General features: G+C 39.6%; 1 protein-coding gene across 4 annotated transcripts in view; it reads right to left on the bottom strand.

The window, feature by feature from the left end:
• Nucleotides 1–25,425, bottom strand: part of SRGAP1 (SLIT-ROBO Rho GTPase activating protein 1) — a 179,038-nt gene that overhangs the window by 96,309 nt on the left and 57,304 nt on the right. For all 4 annotated transcript variants that reach the window (XM_081821991.1, XM_081821990.1, XM_031026587.2 and 1 more), the window contains exon 4: nucleotides 13,201–13,263. In XM_081821991.1, coding sequence (XP_081678117.1) covers nucleotides 13,201–13,263 — 63 coding nt within the window. The remainder of the gene's footprint in view (nucleotides 1–13,200; nucleotides 13,264–25,425) is intronic.

Genomic DNA, 25,425 nt, shown 5'->3' with positions numbered 1-25,425 from the left:
CATCTGAGCCACCCAGGCGCTCCTAAGATTTTATTTTTAAGTAATCTCTACACCCAATGTGGGGCTCAAACTTAGAGCCCCAAGATCAAGAGTCTCATGTTTTACCAACTGAGCCAGCCAGGCACCCCAAGATTATTATTTTTTTTTAAAGATTTTATTTATTCACTTGAGACACAGAGAGGGAGAGAGAGAGCATTAGCAGGGAGAGAGGCAGAGGGAGAGGGAGAAGCAGGCTCCCCGATGAGCCAGGAGCCTGATGTGGGGCTCGATCCCAGGACCCTGGGATCATGACCTGAGCCGAAGGCAGACGTTTAACCATCTGAGCCAGCCAGGCTCCCCAAGATTATCATTTCTAATAGAGGTAAAGGGAAGGAAATTGGTGATATTTCCATTTATGCCATTTACGTATACGTTAAGAATTCTAGCAAAGCTCTTTAGAATGAGCAAATAGATCAAGATGGACAATTAAATAGCATGAGATGCTGTCTTTACAGCTAGTTTATCAAGAAAAACTTGAGGTATGTTGTGGCTCCACTGAAATGAAATCAGTACAACAGTCTGAATTTATCATCAAATTATATTTATAATTCAAACAAATGCTTTGAACAAAAGGCATTGTCTGAGACTCTGGACCTCGCTGCCTAGGGCCTGCCAACCAACCAAAAGACAGGGCAACAGAAACGCAGAGAATAAACACAAGGGAAAATAGAGAAGACATATGCAACGGGAAGAAATATGGCTAAAGAAAATTTTAAAAATAATTATATTACGTTTAGTGTAATGTTAAAGATTTTGTTTCAGGAGTAATTATAAAGGGCACTATTTCAATGGAAAGAGCTTAGGTCTATGAAATCCAATAAACCTGGATTTTGATCCTCACTTTGCTGGCCGTAACCTCAGCCTTTCCGACCCTCAGTATGAGTCTTATCTATTAGAGATGACAATATGAGGTCTCCCTACATAACCAAAATTAGGGGGACAACCAAACTGTGCCTCTCAAAACACCTTGAAAAGTACGGAATGAAAGAAAAAGTACAAACCAGAGAGAGGCCAAATTGGAAGAAAAAACTGATCGTGTAACTAGAAGTCTTCTTTCTAAGAGGATTTTAATAATATCCTGCTAAAAGGAGAAGAGTTGATGAAGCTCAGAGGAAATAATATAGAATGGCATTTAGCAGTCTATAGGAAAATAGAATCCATGCCATCATTAATGTTTTTGTTTTCTGTTGTAAATTGACTGTTTTCTTCTCCAGCTTCAAGAGCCTGTGTTAGGGGAAGGAGCATTCGAGTCTCAGATATCCAAGGGTGTGAGCCCTCAATCCACCCATGCCCCACCCATTTGACCTGGGGGCAAGACTACTCATCTCTGCGAGCCCGCTTTCTCACCTATAAGGGGGCGGGGGTGGTTGGACCACATGATCCCCCAGGCCTTCTCCAACTCTAAAACTCTGTGAGTCCATGATTTCAGATACTAATCTTGCAACAACTAAATACCATAAGAATTTATGACTTGAGTGTGTGTGTGTGTGTGTGTGTGTGTGTAAAATACTTCTCAGTAGCTAAAGGGATTGATTTTTTTCAGTGTCAGGGTAAATGGCAGATAAATTTTAACCGAAAGGAAAAGCCAGTGTAACAACAAATTATACTAATTATCTCCTGCTTTCGTTGACTTGAGGCAGCAAGTAGTACATCATGCTACGCTGAGAATGTAGGATTCCTCCTACAATCCTCCATGGGCTCTGAGGCCATAACTCATCTGCTCTGTTGCACAGAAAATATCTAGAAATGAACAATGCCTGGATAGTCTGTCTAACACACCGTTATACTAATGAACCTTATTCCAGGATATCTATCACTCTAGTGACTTTAATTAGCTCCCAAGCTGATTAGTGATCAATCATCAAGTGCTCATCAAGGAGGAAAACCCAAGAACTCTTTGGTGGGTGCGGGGGTGATACACAGATTTGCCACATGCTTTTATTTTTTTATTGTAATACTTGAGTTAAAACAGGGCATTAGTCATCTTTCTCAAAATGCTAAATTTAACAACTTTAAAGTGGCAATATAAATTACAATTAGTTTAACAAGATTTTGCTACTTTAATAAAAATTTTTAATAAAAAATGACTAATTTATCCTAAAGAAGATAAATTATTTTATGCTTTATTAAAAAGAAAATGTTTCTATCTGTAACAAGAGTGAACCGTACTTATTAATCTTAATCTGTCCTAGCTCTATTTGCAACAGTCACTACAGGCGGTTTCTAATTTAAGTCTTTGAGTCACAGTTAGGGGTTATTGGTTTTGTTTATGAACTCTCAATGAACATTCATATTCAGCAAACATTTCCTGAGCCCCCTACTATGTACCACAAATAGGCCTTGTCCTACTTGATTCCATTACATTCTATTACTAGAAATCCAGTAACATTTTATTCTTTATTGATTGATACCAGTTCATTAGTGCCTAAGAGTAATTTTTCATGAGAGCAATTAATGTGGTATAATATCTTTCCACTTCACAATTTTTAAAAAATTTTTTATTTATCTATTTGAGAGAGAATGAGAGAGAGAGTGAGCACATGAGAGAGGGGAGAGTCAGAGGGAGGAGACTCCCCGCCGAGCAGGGAGCCCGAAGCGGGACCCGATCCTGGGGCTCCAGGTGCCCTATCAGAGATTTCTAACATGAATTAAATGTCACTGTCACCAAAAATTCTGATATTGTGAAGGATATTTTCCTTGTCTCTCAAGTACTTCATGTGGTGGAAAGGGCAGAGGATTTTTTACAAAGTCCAATGTACTACTCCCTTCATTTTTACATCAGTGATTTGCTAATGCTCTGGTAATGTTCAAGCACATGGAGTTCCCTGCACAGGCAATGTGGTTTGACACATCTGTGCTTTCCCTCATGTACTAATTGCTTTTTGGAACACCCTTCCCACCCTTCCTTTATCACTAAAATCAGGTGTCATGGGCTCTAGGAGTCTCCCAGGTGACTCTGGGCTTTGCACAGAGCTGTGGAGACCTGTCTCTTTACCTAGCCCAGTATCTAACACCAAAAATGGAAATATCTCACTAGTCTAGTTCACTGGTGACAGGGCTGTGTGCTTGTCATCAATGCATTTCCAGGGCCTATATGTTTGTTGAAAGGCCCCTCCCAGCCACTGGGTGTGCATTACTTGGATGCAGTAGAGATGATCCTATATAACAACTCTACAGTAGAGGCAACAATGCTTTTAGCGCTTTCCATATAACTGACTTAGAAACAGGGAATAGACTCTGAAATTTGGGACAAACGCTGAATAACTGCATTCCATAAATCCTAGGACATTACAGATCACAGGCCTCCTCCACATACTTGCTGGGCAACCATCCTCCGAAGATGGAGAGCAGGGTCTTAAAAGACAGCACGTTTCATTTCTCACCAGCTCTAATAGTTAAACTCAGGCGCCAGCTACCTGGGATCAAATCTATGTTCTGCCTTTTAGAATGTTTCCTCACCTCTAATTGGGAATAAGAATAGTACCTGTAAGGCTGTTGTGGAGATAAAATGAATGAATACGTGTCAAGCACTTGCAGGGGTAACAGACACACAGTGAATGCTTAATGGATGCTATTATAATAAATGAAACACCCTTCTTTCACATCCTTTAAGCCCACAATGGCCTCAGCCCCACTGAGGCTGACTTGTTTATTTTCACACCTGAGAGGCTGAGAGCAGAGGGATGGTCTTTGTTTTATGCATCAAAGGAACAGAGTGGCAGAGAGACTTAATCCTTGCCCAACAAGTCAAGAGAGAAAAATCAGTGATAGAGAAGGTCATTCAGAAAGCCCTTGTTTCAAAAGGGGTTTTGAGCCAGTCTTCAGAGGCACTGAAATACAAGTTTAATCTACTGAAAAAAATACCCAAGAGCTGCCACGTGGAATACTTATTAACCAGGGCCACCCTGAACACAGTGGCAGAGTGACAATGGGAAAGGTTAAAGTAGTTGGCAATGTTGAGGGAGAAAGTATATGTAAAATGAAAAGCCAAAGAATTTACTAGAATTTCAAAAGTCTCCTGCAATATTAAATACTTAATTCTTTTCAGGAAAATGTTTCACATGCCTCCAACATTGAAAGAGGACATTAGCTGCTTCCCTTTTGACCACACACTTGCTAGCGGGGTTCTTCCTGGCTAGCCTCTTGGCTCAGGTGGAAGACCTAAGGGCAAAGCCTTCCCTGACGGGAAGCAAAACTACCCCTTAAAGGATAAGGGCTGTCTTGAACCAGCAAGACCCCATCTGTTGATTGACTCCAAGGAAGTGATGTATTTGACCTTCACTGCCCACCTGCACGTACCCACCCACCTTTGCCCCACATTCTCCTGGTAGAAACCTGGAAGTATTTTTGGCACTTTGGAGCCAGTCTTTGAGACACTAGTTACTGCCTTCCTGGTTCTGGCCTCACTGCAATAAATTCCTTTCCTGTTTCACCACCATTCATTTCTCTGCCTTTGGATTGTGTCAGTGGAGAGTGGCTGAACCGGGTCTGTTTGGGACCCCCAGAGCCAGGGGCTCTTGCACCCCTGTGGGCCGGCTACTGCATTCTGTGTGTACGTTAGACATTTAAGTTACAAGGTTCAGTACAGGAAATATTTATTTATTTTTAAAGTGAAAAAAAAATTTTTAAAGATTTTATTTATTTGAGAGAGAGAGAAAGATAGCGAGAGAGGGAACACAAGCAGGGGGAGTGGGAGAGGGAGAAGCAAACTCCCCACTGAGCAGGGAGCCTGATGCAGGACTCGATCCTAGGACCCTGGGGTCATGACCTGAGCAGAAGGCAGACGCTTAACCACTGAGCCACCCAGGTGCCCTAGTACAGGAAATATTTAAACTGAGGACACAAGACACTTGGAATCATAAAATGAAAGCCCTACAATGCTTAGAATTGCAGTATCAACTACAATGGGGAAACACTGGTATTAGAATCCTTTTCTTTCAATGAAAAATGGTTTGGAATTTGAAACATATCCTGTGCCTCAAATCTAATTCATCTCATTCCATTTATTTTAAAGAATAAAAGGGTGAGGGGAACAGAGAAGGAAGGCGAAAGGCCTTAATCTGTGCAAAGAAGCTTTTTGAGTTTTCGAAGGCTTTTGACAAGATGTCTAACCATTTTTCTTTTAAAGATTTTTTTTCTTTATTTGGCAGAGAGGGAGCACAAGCAGGGGGAGTGGCAGGCAGAGGGAGAAGCAGACTCCCCGACGAGCGGGAAGTCCAATGTGGGGCTCAATCCTAGAACCACCCCACCCCACACACACACCATGACCTGAGCCAAAGGCAGATGCTTAACTGACTGAGCCACGCAGGCGCCCTAGATGTCTAACCATTTTTTGCTGCCTTATGTTCACGACAATTTCATTTTGGTACTCGAAATCCTTCAACTCCTGACTTGTCCTTTCTCTCTAGATACGGGTCCAGAAGGAAATTCTATGAATATGCCTCGAGTTCTTCCAAATTATATGCACTGGCTCACATTGCTCCTTTTGCCTCCAAAACCTTCCCCGCCCCCTCTCCCTCTCTCCTATTACTGAAATCCTGTCCATTTTTACATTTTCCTCTCAGAACTTTTCTTAGTCCTCAATGTGTCTCAAATTCTCTTTGGATCTCCAAACCCTCTGCCTGAACCTCTGTTGGTACACAATAACCTTAGGTTATAATTGCCAGTAAAAAAGAGATTACAGTGTGTGCCTGGTCTGAGACTTCCTAGCTTTGTGACCTTCAGCAATATATCAACCTCTCCTGTGCCTCACCTACCCATTGAGGGCTGTTGGGGGAATTTAAAAAGCTAATTAATGTAAAGTGCTTAGAATGGTACCTGACAAAAGTTAGCTGTTATTATGTTCTGGTTGAGCTTTAATCTTCTAGATTGGGAAGCCTGACCGGGAACTCTCACTTGAAGCAGCCCCCATAGGAAACTATTTACTAATCTGAATCAAAATAAAACCTGGGTTTCAGGTCCAACCTGGGACTTCAGTTAATCACTTAATCTGAGTCTCTGTAATATTCTCCTTAAATGAGGAGGTTAATTTGATTATTTCTAAAGGGCCATTCAGCGCTTAAAATTCTACAGTCTACGGGGCGCCTGGGTGGCTCAGTTGGTTAAGCGACTGCCTTTGGCTCAGGTCATGATCCTGGAGTCCCAGGATCGAGTCCCGCATCAGGCTCCCTGCTCGGCGGGGAGTCTGTTTCTCCCTCTGACCCTCCTCTCTCTCATGTTCTCTGTCTCTCATTCTCTCTCTCTCAAATAAATAAATAAAATCTTTAAAAAAAAACAAAACAAAATTCTACAGTCTACAATTCTACAATCAGCCTACAGTAGGATGAAATTCAGATAATCATGTGAGTCACAAAATCATGTATTAAGATATGCTGAAATGGATACAAGTGATTTAGATCTTGATTTCTGCCACATGATTTGTACATTTTCACGGGTCAACATTTCTGGTCCACTTGGAGACAATAAATCCAAGCAAAATGCCCCTAATTTATTCTATGTATATGTATGTTGTCTCTATACCTTTGGGTTTGATAAGCAATGATAAACAAAGCTAAATACTTTACCCAATAAAAACAAAACATTCTGATTAAGTGTAAAGCACTAAAGCACTGTAATTACTTAAAAGTCATAATACTGGGGCGCCTGGGTGGCTCAGTTGGTTAAGCAACTGCCTTCGGCTCAGGTCATGATTCTGGAGTCCCGGGATTGAGTCCCACCATCGGGCTCCCTGCTCGGCGGGGGGTCTGCTTCTCCCTCTGACCCTTCCCCTCTCATGCTCTCTGTCTCCCATTCTCTCAGATAAATAAATAAAATCTTTAAAAAAAAAAAAAGTCATAATACTGTATTTTAGAATGTAATAGGATAAAATACTCTTTGAGAAGAATTCTTGGTATGACACGTTATTTAGAAATTTTTTGTTTTTCCTGAACTATACTTTCTAACATTTTCTTTCATTTCTAAGCCAAATAATTTTTTTTCCAGTTCATATTGCTCACTTCTTTTAGAAGACAGTCTTACTTGTAGTTCATAAGCACCAACCATAACTAAATCTCAAATCTCAGAGAGAAAATGAAGATTCCAAGCAGGCACTTGGGATCATCTGGCTTCATTAATTAGCAGGGTGTCCTAAAAGGCATCTGTGTATAAAGTTCTTTATCAAACAGCTGTCCTCAGAGATTCACACAATGGAAAAAATTTTATTAACCCAAACATTTTGGGCGGAAAATGAAGCCAAGCTAAATTAGCTAACTTAATCTCCAAAGTCAGTCTGTGTCAACCCCAAGAGTAGAATTCAGAAGTTGGCAGAGTCATCTGATTCCAACACCTCTCTCTCTCTCTTTCCATTGAAGTGTCTAGTTATAATATGCCAGAAGGATATATGTGAACACTTTGTCAGCCCAAGATCTCTAAATAGATCGCTTTTTTAAAAAGTTTTCCAGGTGGGGGCGCCTGGGTGGCTCAGATGGTTAGGCGTCTGCCTTCGGCTCAGGTCATGATCCTGGAGTCCCGGGGTCGAGTCCCGCATCGGGCTCCCTGCTCAGCGGGGAGTCCACTTCTCCTCCCCCTGACCCTCCTCCCTCTCCTGCTCTCTGTCTCTTGTTCTCTCTCTCTCAAATAAATAAATAAAATCTTAAAAAAAAAAAAGTTTTCCAGGTGGCATAATGGAGAATGTGGTATTCCCAAGAGGTTTTCAATTTTGGAGCCTTTTACATATGTTTTCTACCTTATTTCTCTTTGCTCAGTGTTTTGTTCTGAGACGAGACCTTTTTGTAGTCCATCTCAAAGGAATGAATTTTCATTTTCACTACAAAGATATATATTTCAAATACTTAAAATGCCCTCAAGCTAAAATAAATACTTAGCCAAAAAAATAAATAAATAAAAACCCTCTTTGAGGCTCAGAGAAAAATCTTCTGATATGGGGTGGTGAGTATCTTGGGCTCTTTCGGAATGACTTTCCAACCTTGCCTTGGGCATGTTTCTTTGTTACGGAAGAATGCATTAGCTCCTGGTTCGTGGGAGGCTCACAAGCCAGCCAAGAAAGCTTTCCTCAGCAGTCCTCTGAGGTGGAGTCTTCAAGGAAGGGCTTGAAATAATAAACAGTGTCTTCCCTCTCATCCCTTCTAAAAAATAATTAGCTTTTTATTTTAACATTTTAAAGAGATAAGTGGTTCAAAGATGTGTAAAGGCCAGGGTGGATATCTGTGTGCATGCAGCAACCCCATTTTCCAAATTCCATAGAAGATGCTCAGTGGCCTCTGGGTTTGGTACTGGGACAGCTTTTCCATTTTCTATTTACATTTGTTAGGCAAATCAGAAGTGCAGTTCAGAAGGAGGAAACAAAGGTGAATGGAGTATCCAGTAATAGATCCTTAGCAGTAATCACTGTGTATGAACACACAGCTGCACAGGTGGTGTTGACACATATAACATTAAAGATAAATGAAAGACTGTATCTTAAAGAGGCACTCCAAATGAACATACCCCAACATTAAAGCTTAAAGTGCAAAGCCATTTGGGTTTCCCATTCTGTAACCCCACCTGGACTGTCTGGAAAGCTCGAATAAATTTTTACAAGTGTCCAGGAGAGCATGCAGTGTGAGTTTTACCTATGAGTTTATCTATTAGATCACGTTCCACCCTTCCTTTCCCCACCTGCCCTGCACATCCTTCCCTAAGGCAGCTGTCAGGTGGACAACGGATGGGCGGTAGGGATGAGGCTGGGTTTAGATTTTGGAGCATTCATTAACTGTGTGATCCTGAGCTAATCATTCTGAGCCCCAGTTCCCATTTATTACACTGGGATTAGTAATACCTGCCTCATAAGGCTGCTGCAAGAAATGAATGGGATAATGCGCTTGCCTCATGATAAGGGCTGGATAAATCTTCATTTTCTCAGTTCTTTCCCCATAATGTTAATGGAAACTGGGGACAGATTACCTCTTGACTCTGGCTAGCCATGTGTGTCACTGATGTATAGGGAGTGTGATGATCAATTACACATAATTAACAATTTCATGTGGATTTATCATAACTGTCTGTGTTAATCTTTGTTAGAATTTGCTTACTGAGGACGGTCAGCTCTTCGTTTTTTAAAATGCTGAGTAAAATGCTGCAAAGCAAAGAGATATTAATAGAGGACAGATCATTGTTTTTCTGCTAAAATGCAGCATAACCTTTTGAGATTTTGGTATCAGGAGAGAGAGATCTAGCACTTTAACCTACTGTTTACCAGACAGATGAAGGCAAACTTTGTTTTGAATGCCCCCTCTGACTTTTCGTGTCACCCTTGTTCTGTTTCTGCTTTTCCATCTCCCCACTAACCCGATGGCAGCCCTGTTCACATCTACTAGTGATTTGGTTTTCTTAGGGGAAGTTACCTTCTTTTTTCTTTTTTGTACAAAAGTAATATATATCCATTATGAGGAAAAACCGTATGTATACGTGTATATACATATGTAAAAGTCATGTGTAATTACTGTTGATGCCATCCCGGATCTCCACAGACAAGGAGCTGTTACCATCCCCACTCCACTAATGATGAAGAGGATGACATGACCAGGATGACACTTACAACTAACATTTATTAAGCATTTACTGTGGGCCAGGCGGTGTTCTGAATGCCTCATCTGTATTAACTCAGCTTTATTTTTTCTCTTAACACTTATACCTGCCATACTATACATTTATTTGTTTACTGTCTGTTTCTCCCCACCAGAATATAAATGCCTTGGGAAGAAGTATGTGGCCTGTTTTTATTCATACCTACATCCCCAGGGTATCCCAAAGTGCCTTGTACTGTAACAGGCATTTAAAAAATGTTTGTTGAATAAATAAATTAGTCTTCGTAACAATGTGGGTGAACCTCATCGCATCTGGTGAGGGCCTGAATACAGAACACAACAGTTGAATAACAGAATTTGCTCTCTCTGCCCTACGTGTCTTCAAGGTGAGACATGATCATCCCGAGGCCCTGTTTCTGCAAATAAAGGCAAGGTTGAGGAAAAAATAAAGAAAAGGGGATGCATGTCTTCAAAGCCTTTCCTTCCCTTCCGGATGGCACTCTGATGCCACCATCCTCTCTCCCCTGTTTGGAAGTCCAGCCTTTATGTCTGAGGCACACAACCTGTACTCAAAGAATCTGATAAAACATGGTTCACTCTACGGTATAAATGATCATAAGGCATTTCTTTTGACTCTTTCTGGGTGTTTGTATTTTATTTAAGACAAAACCTTCTGAATGTTTGGAATGTTTGGAATAACCAAGAGGCCTCTGGGAGAAATATCTTTGGGTAAGGAAGTCCACACATAAGGCTCACCACTAAGGTTGACTGTAATTTAAAGTAAAGCACTCCAACTCCGCTGGTATAAGGAAGTTAATGTACTTTTCAAAATGTTTTGACTCCCAAGGAGTATCAAGGGATAAAAAAAAAAAAGGGAGGAGTGAATATGCGTCAGAAAAGGCAATTAAATAGCATCCTCAGTTGCTTAAGGCTACATATTTTGTATCTGTTGCTTCAGCAATCATTATTACCTCATCAGTTGTACAAACTTCTATGCATGATATAACTCAGATGGTCATTTGCACATGACCAGTCAGTGGCTGCACAAGGAACCTCAACCACATTCCCCCAACTCCTGGTCCCCTGTTCAAATACTCCTCATCTTTTCTTTCCGAATGTAAGCTGAATATGTATGATGAATAGATGTCATTTCAACAAGACAGAATTTGTGTATCTGAATTTAAAGTGCAAGAGAGACCAAACATCATCATCTTTTATAGTAAACTGTGTGTGTGTGTGTGTGTGTGTGTGTGTAATATGAAGGTCTTTCCCAAAGGAACATGACCTCTGACCTCGGGTGAGCATGCTCTCTGGTTAAGATCATTTTTTTTCAAATGTAGACTCCACACCCAGTGTGGAATCCAATGTGGGGCTTGAACTCACGACCCCGAGATCAAGATGTGGGCTGATATCAACAGTCAGATGCTCAACTGACTGAGCCACCCACATGCCCCAAGATGAATTCTTTCCCCAAGAGTTTAAAGTGATCTACAGACTACCTAATTAGAACCTCACTGCTCATCTCCACTATCCCTTAGTTCCTTAACTGATCCTGAGAGGTTAAATGACTCTGACAGGGTCATTCAACTCCAAGTGGCCTTTTCTAGAACCTGGCTCCCTTAGGCTTTCAGACTGATAAAAAAGGATGAGAGTTCTGAGTCAGCTTACTAGATTCATCTACATAGAGTCTGATAAATGTGTAAGTCCATTTGATAGGCTTAATATAGGAAAAATTTCACTATGCAAATCCCTCTTTGAGATAAAAATTTCACAACATTTTACTGATTTTCCTCATACTCAACAACCAAGTTTACTTTGCCATTGTTGCTTTGACTAGTACTACTAGCTTCAGACCATGATCAACATGCTCTTGTCTATGAAGTCATGACAATCAGCAGATCTATTTTTTAAAGTATTAGAGATTGATTTATATTTCTAGGCAAAACAATGTCTAAGCAAAGGGATCCACAAGGAAAATGCCACAGAGCTCTCATCTTAGAACAGTTCAATGGAAGAAGATACAGAATTTCTTCTTTGGATGTCTCAGAAGCATGATGCTCACTTAACTTTTAAATTCTAAATCTAGGGGTGCCTGGGTGGCTCAGTCACCAAAAGCGTCTGCCTTTGGCTCAGGTCATGATCCCAGGGTCCTGGGATTGAGCCCCGTATCGGGCTCCCTGCTTGGTGAGCCTGCTTCTCCCTCTCCCTCTGCTGCTCCCCCTGCTTGTGCTCTCTCTCTCTGTCAAATAAATAAATAAAATCTTAAAAAAAAATAAAAATAAAAAATAAATTCTAAATCTAGAAATGGTTGCCAAATTAGGGTATCAGAAATTAACAAATCACATAAAAAACATGAGCTAATAAATGGCCTTTATCATCAAAAACTCAATTTCATTAGCGGGGCACCTGGGTGGCAGTTGGTTAAGCAACTGACTCCTGGTTTTGGCTCAGGTCATGGTCTCAGGGTCGTGAGACTGATCCCCATGTGGGGCTCTGCACTCAGTGTGGAGTTTGCTTAAGACTTTCTCTCCCTCCCCGCCCCCCACATGCATTCTCTCTAAAATAAATTTAAAAAATTCAAATTTACCACATATACAAAAAAATTGGAAAGTGAATTTTATAAGAATATGACTCATTTTATAAATAAAAAGCTTAAAACTACAGTGTCTTTTAATTAGCAAGTATCAATGGAGCATTAAAAACAATTTACAAAATTGCATTTTACACACATGGGTTTTTAAGAACAAATGGGATTTGTAAATCAAGAAACATGTTAATAATGTTTCAGGTTTAATTTGCCTATTAAGAATTCAAATAATCTTGTACAATAAAAATGCAAATATCTATAGCTATAACAAATTAATATTACTCATTTCTCATTATGTTATTCTCTCTTGTAAAATAAAAACTCGTCATATTCTCCAGGAGGAATTTGTGTTTAATAATATGATCATTCATTAAGTGTAAAAAAATTTACATGGACATATGACTAATTCCAACCTGCAACCTCACTGGTTTTTTTTTTTTTAAATAAAATAGCTTTAAATTATTTAATTTCTTATGATTATAGGCAGTAACCTGAATAAAATTTAAATTCAAAAAAGCAAATTATTGCCAAGGAGAAAAATATATACCTCCCCCAAATTTTAATATATTTTAATATATTAGGTCATTAACCAATTTAACTGAAATGGGGAAAAAAACTAAAGTAACAGAATAAAGCAACTCTAAATTGCTCAAATCCCAGAATGGCTAATTCAAGAATGGTAATAATTTAAGACAAAATACTCTGGAATTAAATATATGTACAGATCACCTATAATCCAACCAGTTAAAAACATGTCTTAATGGGACACTTATACTCTAGTTCCTTAAAAGTGTGTTAACTCATATACATATTTACTTGAATACAGTCTCCCCAAATTGAGAGGGCATGGCAAAATGTAGTAGTGTGCATCTATCCACTTGGTTCCACATTTCAACCAGAGAAGCATCCATCAACACCCTAGCTTAGAATAAATTCTAGTAAGAGCAGTGTTCTGCAAACCAAAATTCTAAACCAAGGATTCTTGCAAAAGAAGAAAGATAACGTGCTTACCGTATAGAGTTCATTAAGAACCTTCATCAAATCCTCATGAAGTTGGAATGCAATCTCTTTGCTCTATAATTAAGAAGAAATTAAGAATATTTAAAAATGTAATAGAAACTTGTTTCTAAATTATTTATATCTTAAAAAGTCCAGTGACTGAAAATAGAAGAATGTATATAATACAATGGAAGGCCAGCATACCCCTAAATAATAAACATCTTTGACCAAGCTGCCCCCTTTCTTTTCTTTTTTTTTTTTAATAAGTAAGCTCTGTGCCCAACATGGGGCTTGAACTCAAGACCCTGAGATCAAGGGTCACATGCTCTACTGACTGAGCCAGTGAGGCACCCCCCCGCCCTTTTTCTTTTTAATTACAGTATAGTTGACACACGTTACATTAGTTTCAGGTGTACAACATAGTGATTCAACATCTCTGTATGTTATGCTGTGCTCACAAGTGCAGCTACCATCTGTCACCACACAATGTTATTACAGTATCATTTATATTCCCTATGCTGTATCTTTCATCTCCATAACTTATTCATTCTATAACTGGAAGCCTCTATCTCCCACTCCCTTTCACCCATTTTCCCCATCCCCCTTCCTCCCTCCCATGTGGCAACCACCAGTTTGTTCTCTACATTTTTGGGTCTGTTTCTGCTTGTTTGTTTTGCTTTTTAGATTCCAGATGTAAATGAAATCATACGGTATTTATCTTTCTTTGTCTGACTTACTTCACTTAGCATAATACTCTCTTGGTCCATCCATGTTGTTGCAAATGGCAAGATCTGACTCCTTCTTATGACTCAGTGATATTCTACTATATACACACACATACACCCCCCACATCTTTATCCATTCATCTATCAATGGACCCTTGGGTTGCTTCCATATCTTGGCTATTGTAGATAATTCTACAATAAACACAGGGGTGCATATATCTTTTCAAATAAGTGTTTTCATTTTCTTTGGGTAAATAACCTATAGCAGAATTACTGGATCATATGATACTTGTATTTTTAATTTTTTTTTAAAGATTTCATTTTTAAGTAATCTCTACATCCTATGTTGGCTTGAACTCATGAAACTCAAGATCAAGAGTTGCATGCTCCACCTACTAAGCCAGTCAGGTGCCCCTCTATTTTTAATATTTTGATTTCTGCAGTGGCTGCACCAATTAACATTTCCAGCAACAGTGCACGAGGGTCCTCTTTACTCCATACCCTTGCCAACAGTTATTTCTTATCTTTTTGATTCTATCTAAATGGCCCTTTCTAGATACTAGATGTGTGCACCAACTGTCACCAGAGACTGGGTAGAGGCAAATAAGTAGAGTCTGAATGGCTCTCCCACCATCTGAGTCAGACTTTATCAAGAAGAAAGAAAAAGTAAGTTTTCAGAACAGAATTTTACTTAGTTGCATTATTCATTAAAGAATCAGAAATAGGGGCACCTGGGTGGCTCAGTTGGTTGAATGCCTGACCCTTGACTTTAGCTCAGGTCTTAAATCTCAGGGTCATGAGTTCAAGCCCCACATTGGACTCCACACTGGGTGTGGAGCCTACTTTAAAAAAAAAAAAAAAAAAGATGAATTCCAGCATCCCATCTTAGTACTGTCACAAAGAAATTTTGTGATTCCCGAAAAGCTAAGTTAGAAACCAAAACAGAAATTAACTCTCCCTTTCAAAATAATATTTGACTGACTATAATTTTCACTTTAAGAAAGCACTTTCAAAGCAGTGAGATGGTGAGGCCACTTATCATCCATATACTTTTGCTTCTGGATTTATTAACTTTTTTTTCAAGTTTTTATTTGAATTCCAGTCAGTTAACATACAGTATAATATCTGTTTCAAGTGTACAATCTAGTGATTCATCATTTCCATACAACACCTGGTGCTCATCTGCATTTATTATTTTCATTAAGATGAAAAAGAGTTCTATGCTTCCGCTCAGTTGGTAAATAACCAGCATTCAAAACAGTCTTCCCTGGGCTAATTCTGTGACTTTGATATATGAGTATTTGAATATTTTTTCCAGCAAAATCTATAAGTTATTTTAAAGGAAATGATATATCCAAATTAATTTTTATTTTCTTCCTGTTTTGAGTTCATGATGTAGTCAGCTACAGAGAGTGGAAAAAATGTAGTGTGGCTTCATCTATAGTTTAAATCAAGAACAACATCCACTGGATCATTTACATGTCCCTCACTGGACTGTCCGCATTGGGGGTAAGGGCCATATCTTTACCAGCTCTGTGACTCTGGTGTCCTGCACAGTGCTTGGGAACCAGGCCAGGACTAGGGAGGGCAGGTGAGGCACCAATGGTATGGTATTTAAGGCGGCATTCCCTCCCTGGCTAGACCAGGTCCTGCTGGCGCACATGGGAAGCTTCCAATAAACACTTGCTAAATAAACCCACACACAAGCTGAAATACTGTATCTGTGTAATAGCTCAAGCAGTTACTACAAGTGCTGAAGGCTGGCCACTGGTGAGAGAGAAGAAAGGAAAGTCCCACAGGCCACTCTTAAGAAAATGTAAGGGAGGGCGCCTGGGTGGAACAGAAAGTTGGGCATCTGACTCTTGCTTTCAGCTCAGGTCATGGTCTCGGGGTCATGGGATAGAGCCCCATGCCGGGCTCTGTGCTTAGTGTGGAGTCTGCTTGGGATTCTCTCTCCCTTTGCCCCTTCCACTCATCCTCCCTCTCTCTCTCTCAAATAAATAAATAAATCTTAAAAAAATGAAAATATTAGGATCTGGATGAAACACAGTCCATCTGCAAACCCACGACAGTCACTGGGTCAGGCCTCCCTCAAAAAAGGCCAAATGTGATGAAGCAAAAACTCTTGAAAGATAAAACAGTGTGGGAAGATGACATCAGAGCAGTACCCGAACTTTGAGGAATTCAAATTCATTAGCAGCACTAGTCACTGGGTCTTCTTGACGTGTTAAAGAGTACTGCTGTTTATCAAGCTCTGCTAACTTCTAAAATCCTTAAATTGGAGTTAGAGACTTTATGTTTTGCTGTGTCCCTGATATGTGAAGAGGTGGATTATGAATCACTGAAGGGTGAAAGAAAAGTCACAAGTGGGCAAATGAAGCCAAATGAAACTCATTTAATTTTCCTCAAGTCTTGGTTATTCTGACCGTATACATTACACCGCAATCTCCTATGTCTTCAGTTCGGTGTTATTTTAATATCAAATTTCATCCAAGGATCTGGGTCACCAATTCAGAACTCTCTAATGGGATCAAAGGCCACTAAGTGACTCTGCTCAGCTGTCCACATTTCAGGTAGAAAGTCCAAAAATAAAGTATTTCTTGGCAAAGACTTAGGACAATAACAACGACAAAAAATCCCTTAGGTCCGATTAGCCCTGAACAAGAATATTTAAAATCAGATTGAAGACTTAGGTTTGGGGTGATAAGAGTCCTGCCAAGCTATCCTAGGTCAAATATCTCAGAACAAGCAAGAAGATTCTTTGTACATTTCACATTTTATAAGATTTCAGGTAACGAGTAGAAGAAATCTGGCATCACAAATTGTGCTCTACCAAGCATACTCTTACATTTTTCTTTCACCTTTTCCCAGAGGCCCTGAAATATAAAAAAATTTGTCTAAGAGGCCATATTGCATAACGCTTAAAAGCAAGGACTCTGGAGTAAGAATGCCTGGGTCTTAAGTTTCAAAGACTTTGGATTCCCGTGGGCCTCAGTTTCCAGATCTGTAAACTGAATATAGTCACTGTGCCTATCTCACAGGGTTGATGAGAGCATTATCAGACAACACATACATAGCATTTAGATTAATACCTAACACACAGTAAACATTCCATAAATATTATAATTATTTCTTTCCCAGACACTATTTGTAATGGCAACTTCCTTGAGCAAAAAGGCCATGTTGTATTCTTCTTTCTCATGGTCTGTGAGGACAATTGCTGCATTGACTTTCATGTAGAAAGTGCTTGGCAGATACTGGTTGATTTGATTTTCCTGTCCCTCCCCATTGCCCTGGCCACTAGATCTCTCCAAGTGACGCCTGATTTGGAAGGGCCTCAAGTATTGTGCTCTAGCCCTCGGGCTTTACTTTCCATCCGTAGCCCCTTGCCACATAGGTACACTATACTTACCAGTAATGTCTACGTTCCATTTTCATGGGGGTCCCACCACTAGTGGTACTAGATGAATTAATCGAACATCCACTAGGAAACAGAAATTTCCTCAAGTCAACATGAAAAGATATAAACAATCATGAAAGAGGACTTAAGGATCCTGGTTCCCATGGGAATTTCAGATGTTCTGAAAAGTTGGTGAGGAGTTCCTTTCAGGTTAGTAAACCCCTGCCTAGCCTCATGACACACAACCAAAGTCACTGCCTGTTTGCGTTAAATCACAGTCCAAATCCTCCATGGTCTAGAAATAACTTCAAAATTAACTACTATCTTCCCAACACAATTTCTTTAGTCTGCAAAGGTTGTTACAGAACTGGACTGTGCTCCGAAGCACTAGTTCACGTGACTAATCCTGAAACGTGAATTCACAAATACACACGGGCTGGACACGACATCAAGTCCTCGTCCGAGTGCTGGGGCATGCTGCCTGTGCTGAGAGCATGGAAACAGTGAAAGGATCACCTCATGTTAGCCCCACCTCAACTATACACATGTCTCCAAATTACTACACAAATGGTGAAAAACAATCCCTTCTTCAAAATGCTACTCTAGACCCCAAAAGAAATGGTCTTAAACCAAAACATGCCTACTGGGGCACACAGGGAGTGCTGGCAATATTAGACTAATGAACGGAAACCCTCCAGTTAGAAAATATCTGGATTATCTGGGGCGCCTGGGTGGCTCAGTCGTTAAGCGTCTGCCTTCTGCTCAGGTCATGATCCCAGTGTCCTGGGATCGAGCCCAGCATCCGGCTCCCTGCTCGGCGGGAAGCCTGCTTCTCCTCCCACTGCCCCTGCTTGTGTTCCCTCTCTAGCTGTCTCTCTGTCAAATAAATAAAGAAAATCTTTAAAAAAAAGAAAATATCTGGATTATCAAAGCCCATCAAAATTAAGTAGGTGAAATATGCCTCTGCATTCTATTTCATTAAAAATTTGAAAACAGTGAAGCAGACCCTTGATCCTTGAACAAGAACTGCTAAGTAAGAAAAATGATACCGCGGTATTAAGAAAAGCAATCAATGTCCCCTTACAAGAGAAAAGAATAACTATGAAATGATATATGCTTGAAATCAGGTATTTTCTATGTTATTGGAGATTGGTAGATCAAAACTACTTTTGCAAAGGGCAGGAGAGCCCCCCCCAACTGCTTGAGGTATGGAGTTGGAAACGGGAAGAATTGGGTTTCTGCCCCCATTAATGTGAGTCTATATAAGTTCCAGTGATGGTAAAACTTCTAATACATTACAATAAGACTCTGAGATTCTGACCCAAGGAGAAGGAAAATGGTTAGAGCTTCAATTCAGTTGTCATGTATTGTCTCCAATGTGTAAACCAAGACTTGAATACCAAGCCTATTTCTAATTGTATATTATTTATTGTCACTTTGATGTTTCAGACCTCAGACATGTTTAAATTTAACAGACCCAAAGTGTTATACCTTTTTGCATTATAAAAATGAATTAAGTACACTGAAGAACACTGGAAAAATAGAGAACAGAGGGACACACCCACTACTATTACAGTTTGATGTATTTCCTTCAAGTTTTTCATCTAAACATAGGTCTGCATTATAATCATTCTATAATAATGGAGTATCTTTTTCTTTTTTTTTAAGATTTTATTTATTTATTTGATAGAGAGAGACACAGCGAGAGAGAGAACACAAGCAGGGGGAGTGGCAGAGGTAGAGGGAGAAGCAGGCTTCCCGCTGAGCAGGGAGCCCGATGCGGGGCTCGATCCCAGGACCCTGGGATCATGACCTGAGCCGAAGGCAGACGCTTAACAACTGAGCCACCCAGGCGCCCCATGGAGTATCTTTTTCTACTTTGCTTTTTTTTCAGTTACAATACATTTCCCCATCTACTTACGTAATTTTCAGAACCATTGTTACTGGATTCATAGTAACTACCCAGTGAATGTATATTAGCCATTCTTCTATTATGGTTACCGAAATTTCCATTACTATTTTCCATTAACCATTCATCATTTATTTACTTATTCATTCAATTTTACCAATCTGCCTTAAGCACTGTGAACTATTATCATAAATGCTGGTCTGAGGGCGTATCTTGCATTTTATGTTGTATCCTTAAGCTCAATTCCCAGACATGAGATTAGTAGGATGGAAGTACTGACATTGCTAAGACCCCTGATACATATCAGAAGATCATTTTCTAAAAGGGTTCTAATGAATTTTTATTGCTTCCAGAACAACAGTGTCACTCAAGTCAGAATCGGGTTCATCCACGATTCACTTCTCCCTAAAGAAGGAGTCAATCCTATCTATTCTGGCTGATCCATTCTTCTGCATGCCATTAGAATAGAATTAAAAAAAAAAAATAAAGATCTAATTATGTCCTTTCTCTGATTAAAGTCCTCCAAAGGCTTGCTCTATTTTTTCAGGATAGAGTTCAAAATTCTTAAATCACCCATAACCTCCCCTGTCTACCTAGCCTACTTCACCTTCCACAAATCTCAAACGATTATCTTTCAGCCTGGTCATAAAATGCCACCTCACCTGTCCTGCTTTTACATCTCTGTATTTTCCCCAGGCTGGCCCCCTCTGTCAGGACTCTCCTCCCTTTTCTTACCTGCTACAATCCGATCTGCTACTCTGAAAACCTTCTTTTATTTTTTAAAAAAAAATTTTTTTTTTTTTAAGATTTTATTTATTTGCGAGAGAGACAATGAGAGAGAGACAGAGAGCATGAGAAGGAGGAGGGTCAGAGGGAGAAGCAGACTCCCTGCCGAGCACGGAGCCCGATGTGGGACTCGATCCCGGGACTCCAGGATCATGACCTGAGCTGAAGGCAGTCGCTTAACCAACTGAGCCACCCAGGTGCCCTGAAAACCTTCTTTTAATGTCACCTTGACTCCCAAAGAAAGACACGACATCTTCCCTTCTCTGTGATTTTTAAAAAATGATTTTATTTATTTATTTCAAAGAGAGAGAGAGCGCAAGCATGAGCGGGGGTGGGGAGGGAGAAGACGACTTCCTGCTGAGCAGGGAGCCCGATGCAGAACTCAATCCCAGGATCCCGAGATCATGACCTGAGCTGAATGCAGATGCTTAACAGACTGAGCCACCCAGGCGCCCCCTTCTCTGTGATTTTATAATATATTCCTTTTTCACCACTCTTAGGCTGTATAATTTAGTGGTTAAGAGTTCATACTCTAAAATCGAACTGCCTATTATCAAACCTGTTATAGTCTGTGCCTAAGTTAAATAATTTTGTGAGATCTCAGTTTTTTTCAATGGCAAAATGGAGACACCAGTAGTTTCTATGTCAGAGTTTTATTGGGATGGTCCTTATTGATACTTAACACAAAACGTGGCATACAGTGAGTGTTAAGCTGATGCTACCCACTAATATTACACTTACCACATTTCTTTCTCTCCTCATAAACAGAGAGTTTCTTTGAGAGCAGGCACTATGTCCTGGACCTGCTTGGGTAGCTGGCATACTATAGATTCTAGACACACATTTGTTGAATGAATGGACCCAGATCTGAGTAAATAAAGCATGGCGTCTGCCCTCCACAGTTTAAAGTCTCACGGAAGAGCCAGACATGCTCCAACAACTTTCTATACAGAGCACAGTAATAAGCACTATACTGTGTGGGCCCTGGCCAGGATCTTTAATTCTGGAGGCCTGCAGACTTGCTCCCTGGAAACTCCCAGAAATAAGAGAGAGAAAGGCAGAAGAAAGAGCATAATTAATACAAGCACATGTGAGTACACTGAGCAATCAATCAAGGGATCTATGTGGTTGGATTAAATGACCAATTCAGAGGGCTTCTGGCTTCTCACAGAGGTATTTTTAAAGTAAATCCATTGTGATGACCAGAATGCTGACCTTATGCTGAGTCAGAGTGAGAATAAGAGAGAAAGAGGAAAACCAGATTAAATATTTAATGAGAAGATTTTAAATGACTTTAGTGTCTCACGCTCAGTGAGCTTTGGATGTAAATTTTGGTTAAAAGGGTCAGTCCATCCTTCCACAGTGTGTGTGCTTTTAAGTTTCCAAGGCTCCTGTTCATGTGTCTTTATAATAATAGATTCTTTTAAATCACGTAAACTCGGAAGACAGAAGCAACAGCATCCTCCAAAATGCCTAATGGAGAAAGTTGGGATGGTCTTAATAGCCGGAACCAAGCTTCTGGATAACATTTAATAGTGTTTCTATACATTTCCCTTCTATCCGTCAAGGGACGTGGTTTTGTGTTTATTGCAACGCACAACTAAGTATCAGTGCGTGGAATTAGCCTCACAATCTACTTCATTTCTGAGGAGAAAACCAATCAATATTCTCTTAGACAAAACTCCATGCCATGAGAAAATGTGGGAAAATCAGAATCATAGATGCATGGGAGACAGAACTTCATTTTGAAACAAGACAAAACTTAATCTTCAAGGATGTACCTGGAACATCTCCTAGAATATTTACTAATAAATTGCTAGGCAAATGCGGCATTTGGCACCCAGGTGAAAAAGGCCTGCTGCTGCTTGTGAAAGTTGAGCCTGAAAGCCAGCAATCTGAGAGGTGCAAGGCACTTACACACCAACGTCACTCATAACCTCCCAGGTACACACAGCACCAGAACAGACAGATGAAGTAACTCAAGATGCACATTTAAAATCCCACAGGGAATAAAGGAGATGAGACAACTGTTTTCATCTTCAGCTTGCATTCCCTCAACTCTCCAAGAAACATAATTTTTCATGCTAGGGTTATTTTTCTACTCAAAATGGTGATAAATTCGAAATACCTTTTTAGTGTCACTAAATGAATAATCACTTAGGCATAAATTCTCAGTAGCTGATACAAACAAACCCACCCAATTAAAAAGAGAATGTGTGATGAAATTCTGGTTCAGACTGTAATATAATTAACTAAAAATAGAAGAAATGTGTATTTCCAGAGCATTTTTTCAATATGTATGCGCTTTACAAAAATTTATCAACTCAACTTTATTAACATTTCTTCGTATTAGCATAGTAAGAATATATTTATTAGCATGGAAAGGATATAATAATATATTTTCTATAGTATATGAACCTGAGTCTACAAATTTATTACCAAAGCCAACTGTCTTTCTCTCCTGTGGCAGATGTCATGGGCAGGGATCCTAAGCCACACTGCTTCTCAGTGTGACCAAAAGCTTCTATCGATGGCACCACTGGCTGAGGTTAGGAGTAGAGTCTGTGGTGAAGCAAACTAGACCACACTGTGTAGGGAACCACACTGTGTAAGATCTCCGTCTTAACAGCACTGCGGTAAGAAAAATCCAGGGACTGTTTACAGAAATACATCAATTAAGTAGATTTGTTCATTTATAAGTCATCCATTGAATTAGTAAGCAAAAGGCAGAGATTCTTTGAGATACTAATAAAAGTTCACTGATTCATGTACTCACTCATTCTACCAGTTCCTATGAGTATCTTCTATGCGTCAAGGTTAGAAAAGGAGCCTTACATTCAGATAAACACAACCATTTCAATTCAGTCTGACTTATGCTTATTCAAACAATCTAAACCAAGTAAAATCTCTACATACAAATCTTGAACCAAACTCAAAATTTAATAAACTAATCAATCTTCAAGAATTTAACCTAGGGGCACCTGAGTGGCTCAGTTGGTTAGGCGTCTGCCTTTCGGGTCGTGGCCTCAGGGTCCTGAGATGGAGCCCTACATTGGGGCTCCTTCTCTCTCTGCCTCAGCCCCCTCCCCGCTCGTGCTCTCTCTCTCAAATAAATAAAATCTTAAAAAAAAAAAAAGAATTTAACCTAAATCAGAATCTTCCTTTACAGATCTGTATTTAGCTTAAAACTAATAGTACCATCTCAGAACTACAAGTGGTCTATAGAACTAACCACGTATTTAAGTAAAGGATGGAAGAAGAAACAAATTCCCACAGGTAAGTGTCTCTTCATCAAACACTTGGCTCCTTGAATACAATCAGAGAAATTTAGAAAATATTTGTGGCTAGTGGGCAAATGTACATGGGATGACAGCCTACCTGAAAGGTGAAAAAAACCCCAAAACCTTCAATATGATCTAGGGTCAGACTATTTAAATAGCTTTTACTTCTCTGAGCTGTTTTCTCATCTGTAAAATAGAGAATATTAAAATATCCAGTTGACCCCTGAACAATGTAAGTTTGAACTACATGGGTCCACTTACACACGGGGTTTTTTCAATAAAAACAGTACAGTACTGTAAGTGTATTTTCTCTCCTTTATGACTTTCTTAATAACATTTTCTTTTCTCGAGCTCATTTTATTGTAAGAATACAGTAAATAATACATATAACATACAAAATATGTGTTAATTGGCTGTTTTTGTTATCGGTAAGGCTTCCAGTCAACAGTAGGTTATTAGTAGCTAAGTTTTAGGAGATTCAAAAGTTATATGCAGATTTTCAACTATGAAGGGGGTTGGCACCCCTAACCGTCACGTTGTTCAAGAGTCAACTGTATACTTCCTAGGATTCTTAAAAGGATTAAATGAAATAGCCACTGTTTGTGCCCAACAGAGTATCTGGCACATACGAAGAACTCCATAAATGTAAGTTCTGTCATAATGATGCTATTATCAGCTCAGTGTCATATCCTTGTTTCATCTCATGAAGTCACCCTCCATTTTTCTAAATGCTGACACAAGTGTATTCATAATGACTTTCAACTCGGTATGTGTCAGATGGTCACTTCAACATAATTCAAGATTTACTTTCTAGAATACTTAAATTTTGTTTGAGGTACTATAGCAAGGAGGTAAAGTCCATTCCAAAGCTACAACAAAACAAACTCCATTGAGCTCCCCCTTGCTGACATCAGACTGCGGTAACCTTTAGAATGTCTTCCTTAGGCTCAGGAACTTGTCTCCCCTCTTATTCTATCATTGGTCTTAACTCCTGTAGACTTACAGAGCTAGTTAATTGTAAGCTATCTTCTATATGACAGGTCTTCAAATATGTGAAGACAGCTACTCTGTCCTAGCTAAGGCTTAAGTACTTTCTTTGTACTCAACATTCCCAGTGTCTTTATTTCTTACGGTGACACAGTTTAAAGAAATCAGATAGCATTCTCCTTGCCCCCCAGATTATTACTGTCTTGCAGCTAGTGGGTACGAAAGACACTTTCTTTATACTTCAAGGGGTGGAGGCTAAAATCTTGAAAGGATTATTAGAAAACAACACCCCCCACCCCTGTGACTTACAGTCATTTGCAATTGCCCTGTTTTGTGGAAGCAGTCCAAACCCATGTCTGTGTGGTTAATATAAGCCCAGGAATCTTGGAATCACTATTAGATTATTTTTCTTTTCCAATAGGGTAAAGAGCCATCAGATAAAAGAGTAAAAGCCTTAAGAAAATCTGACTAGGACAGACCATTTATAAAACAACAGCAACAATAACGAAGCATTCAAATAATTCTCAATCTATGCAGATGCACACGTTTTGAAGACAATATCATTATAAGCATTGAACTACTCTCTAGCCATAATTCATGACACAGCAAAAATGACCAGCCAGATTAACAATGCAATAGCTTTCCCCAAAACCAGCTTCTTCTCATTCCAATTTACTCTTCACAATGCTTTCAACAAACAAAGCTGATCATGTCGTATCCCTGAGTAGAAGTCTCTCTTGGTTTCCTTGGTTGCTTAGATGACAACCTACCAATTCCTCAAGCTAAGAAAATTCTTGTTCTCCAGTCCCTTGCACCCCCACCAAATATGCCTTTCTAAATCTCAGATAGCTGTTAACCCACTGTGTATGCTTCTCCAACCTATAGGCTACGTTCCTAATCCCAGCCAGCTGTGTAATTGATGTGAGGTTTAGGTTGAGGCAAAAAGGAGGTGGCCTAATATATCTTTACAACTCACTACTGTTAAGAGTTAGGTAGATGGGTATTGTGAAGATGTCAATGCTACCTAGAGCAATCTACACATTCAATGCAATCCCCATCAAAATACCATCCACTTTTTTCAAAGAAATGGAACAAATCATCCTAAAATTTGTATGGAACCAGAAAAGACCCCGCATAGCCAGAGGAATG

Source organism: Leptonychotes weddellii, chromosome 5 (genome assembly GCF_054177405.1).
Source record: "Leptonychotes weddellii isolate Sample4059 chromosome 5, ASM5417740v2, whole genome shotgun sequence".
NCBI lineage: Eukaryota > Metazoa > Chordata > Mammalia > Carnivora > Phocidae > Leptonychotes > Leptonychotes weddellii.
This window is presented reverse-complemented; position numbering and strand designations above follow the sequence as displayed.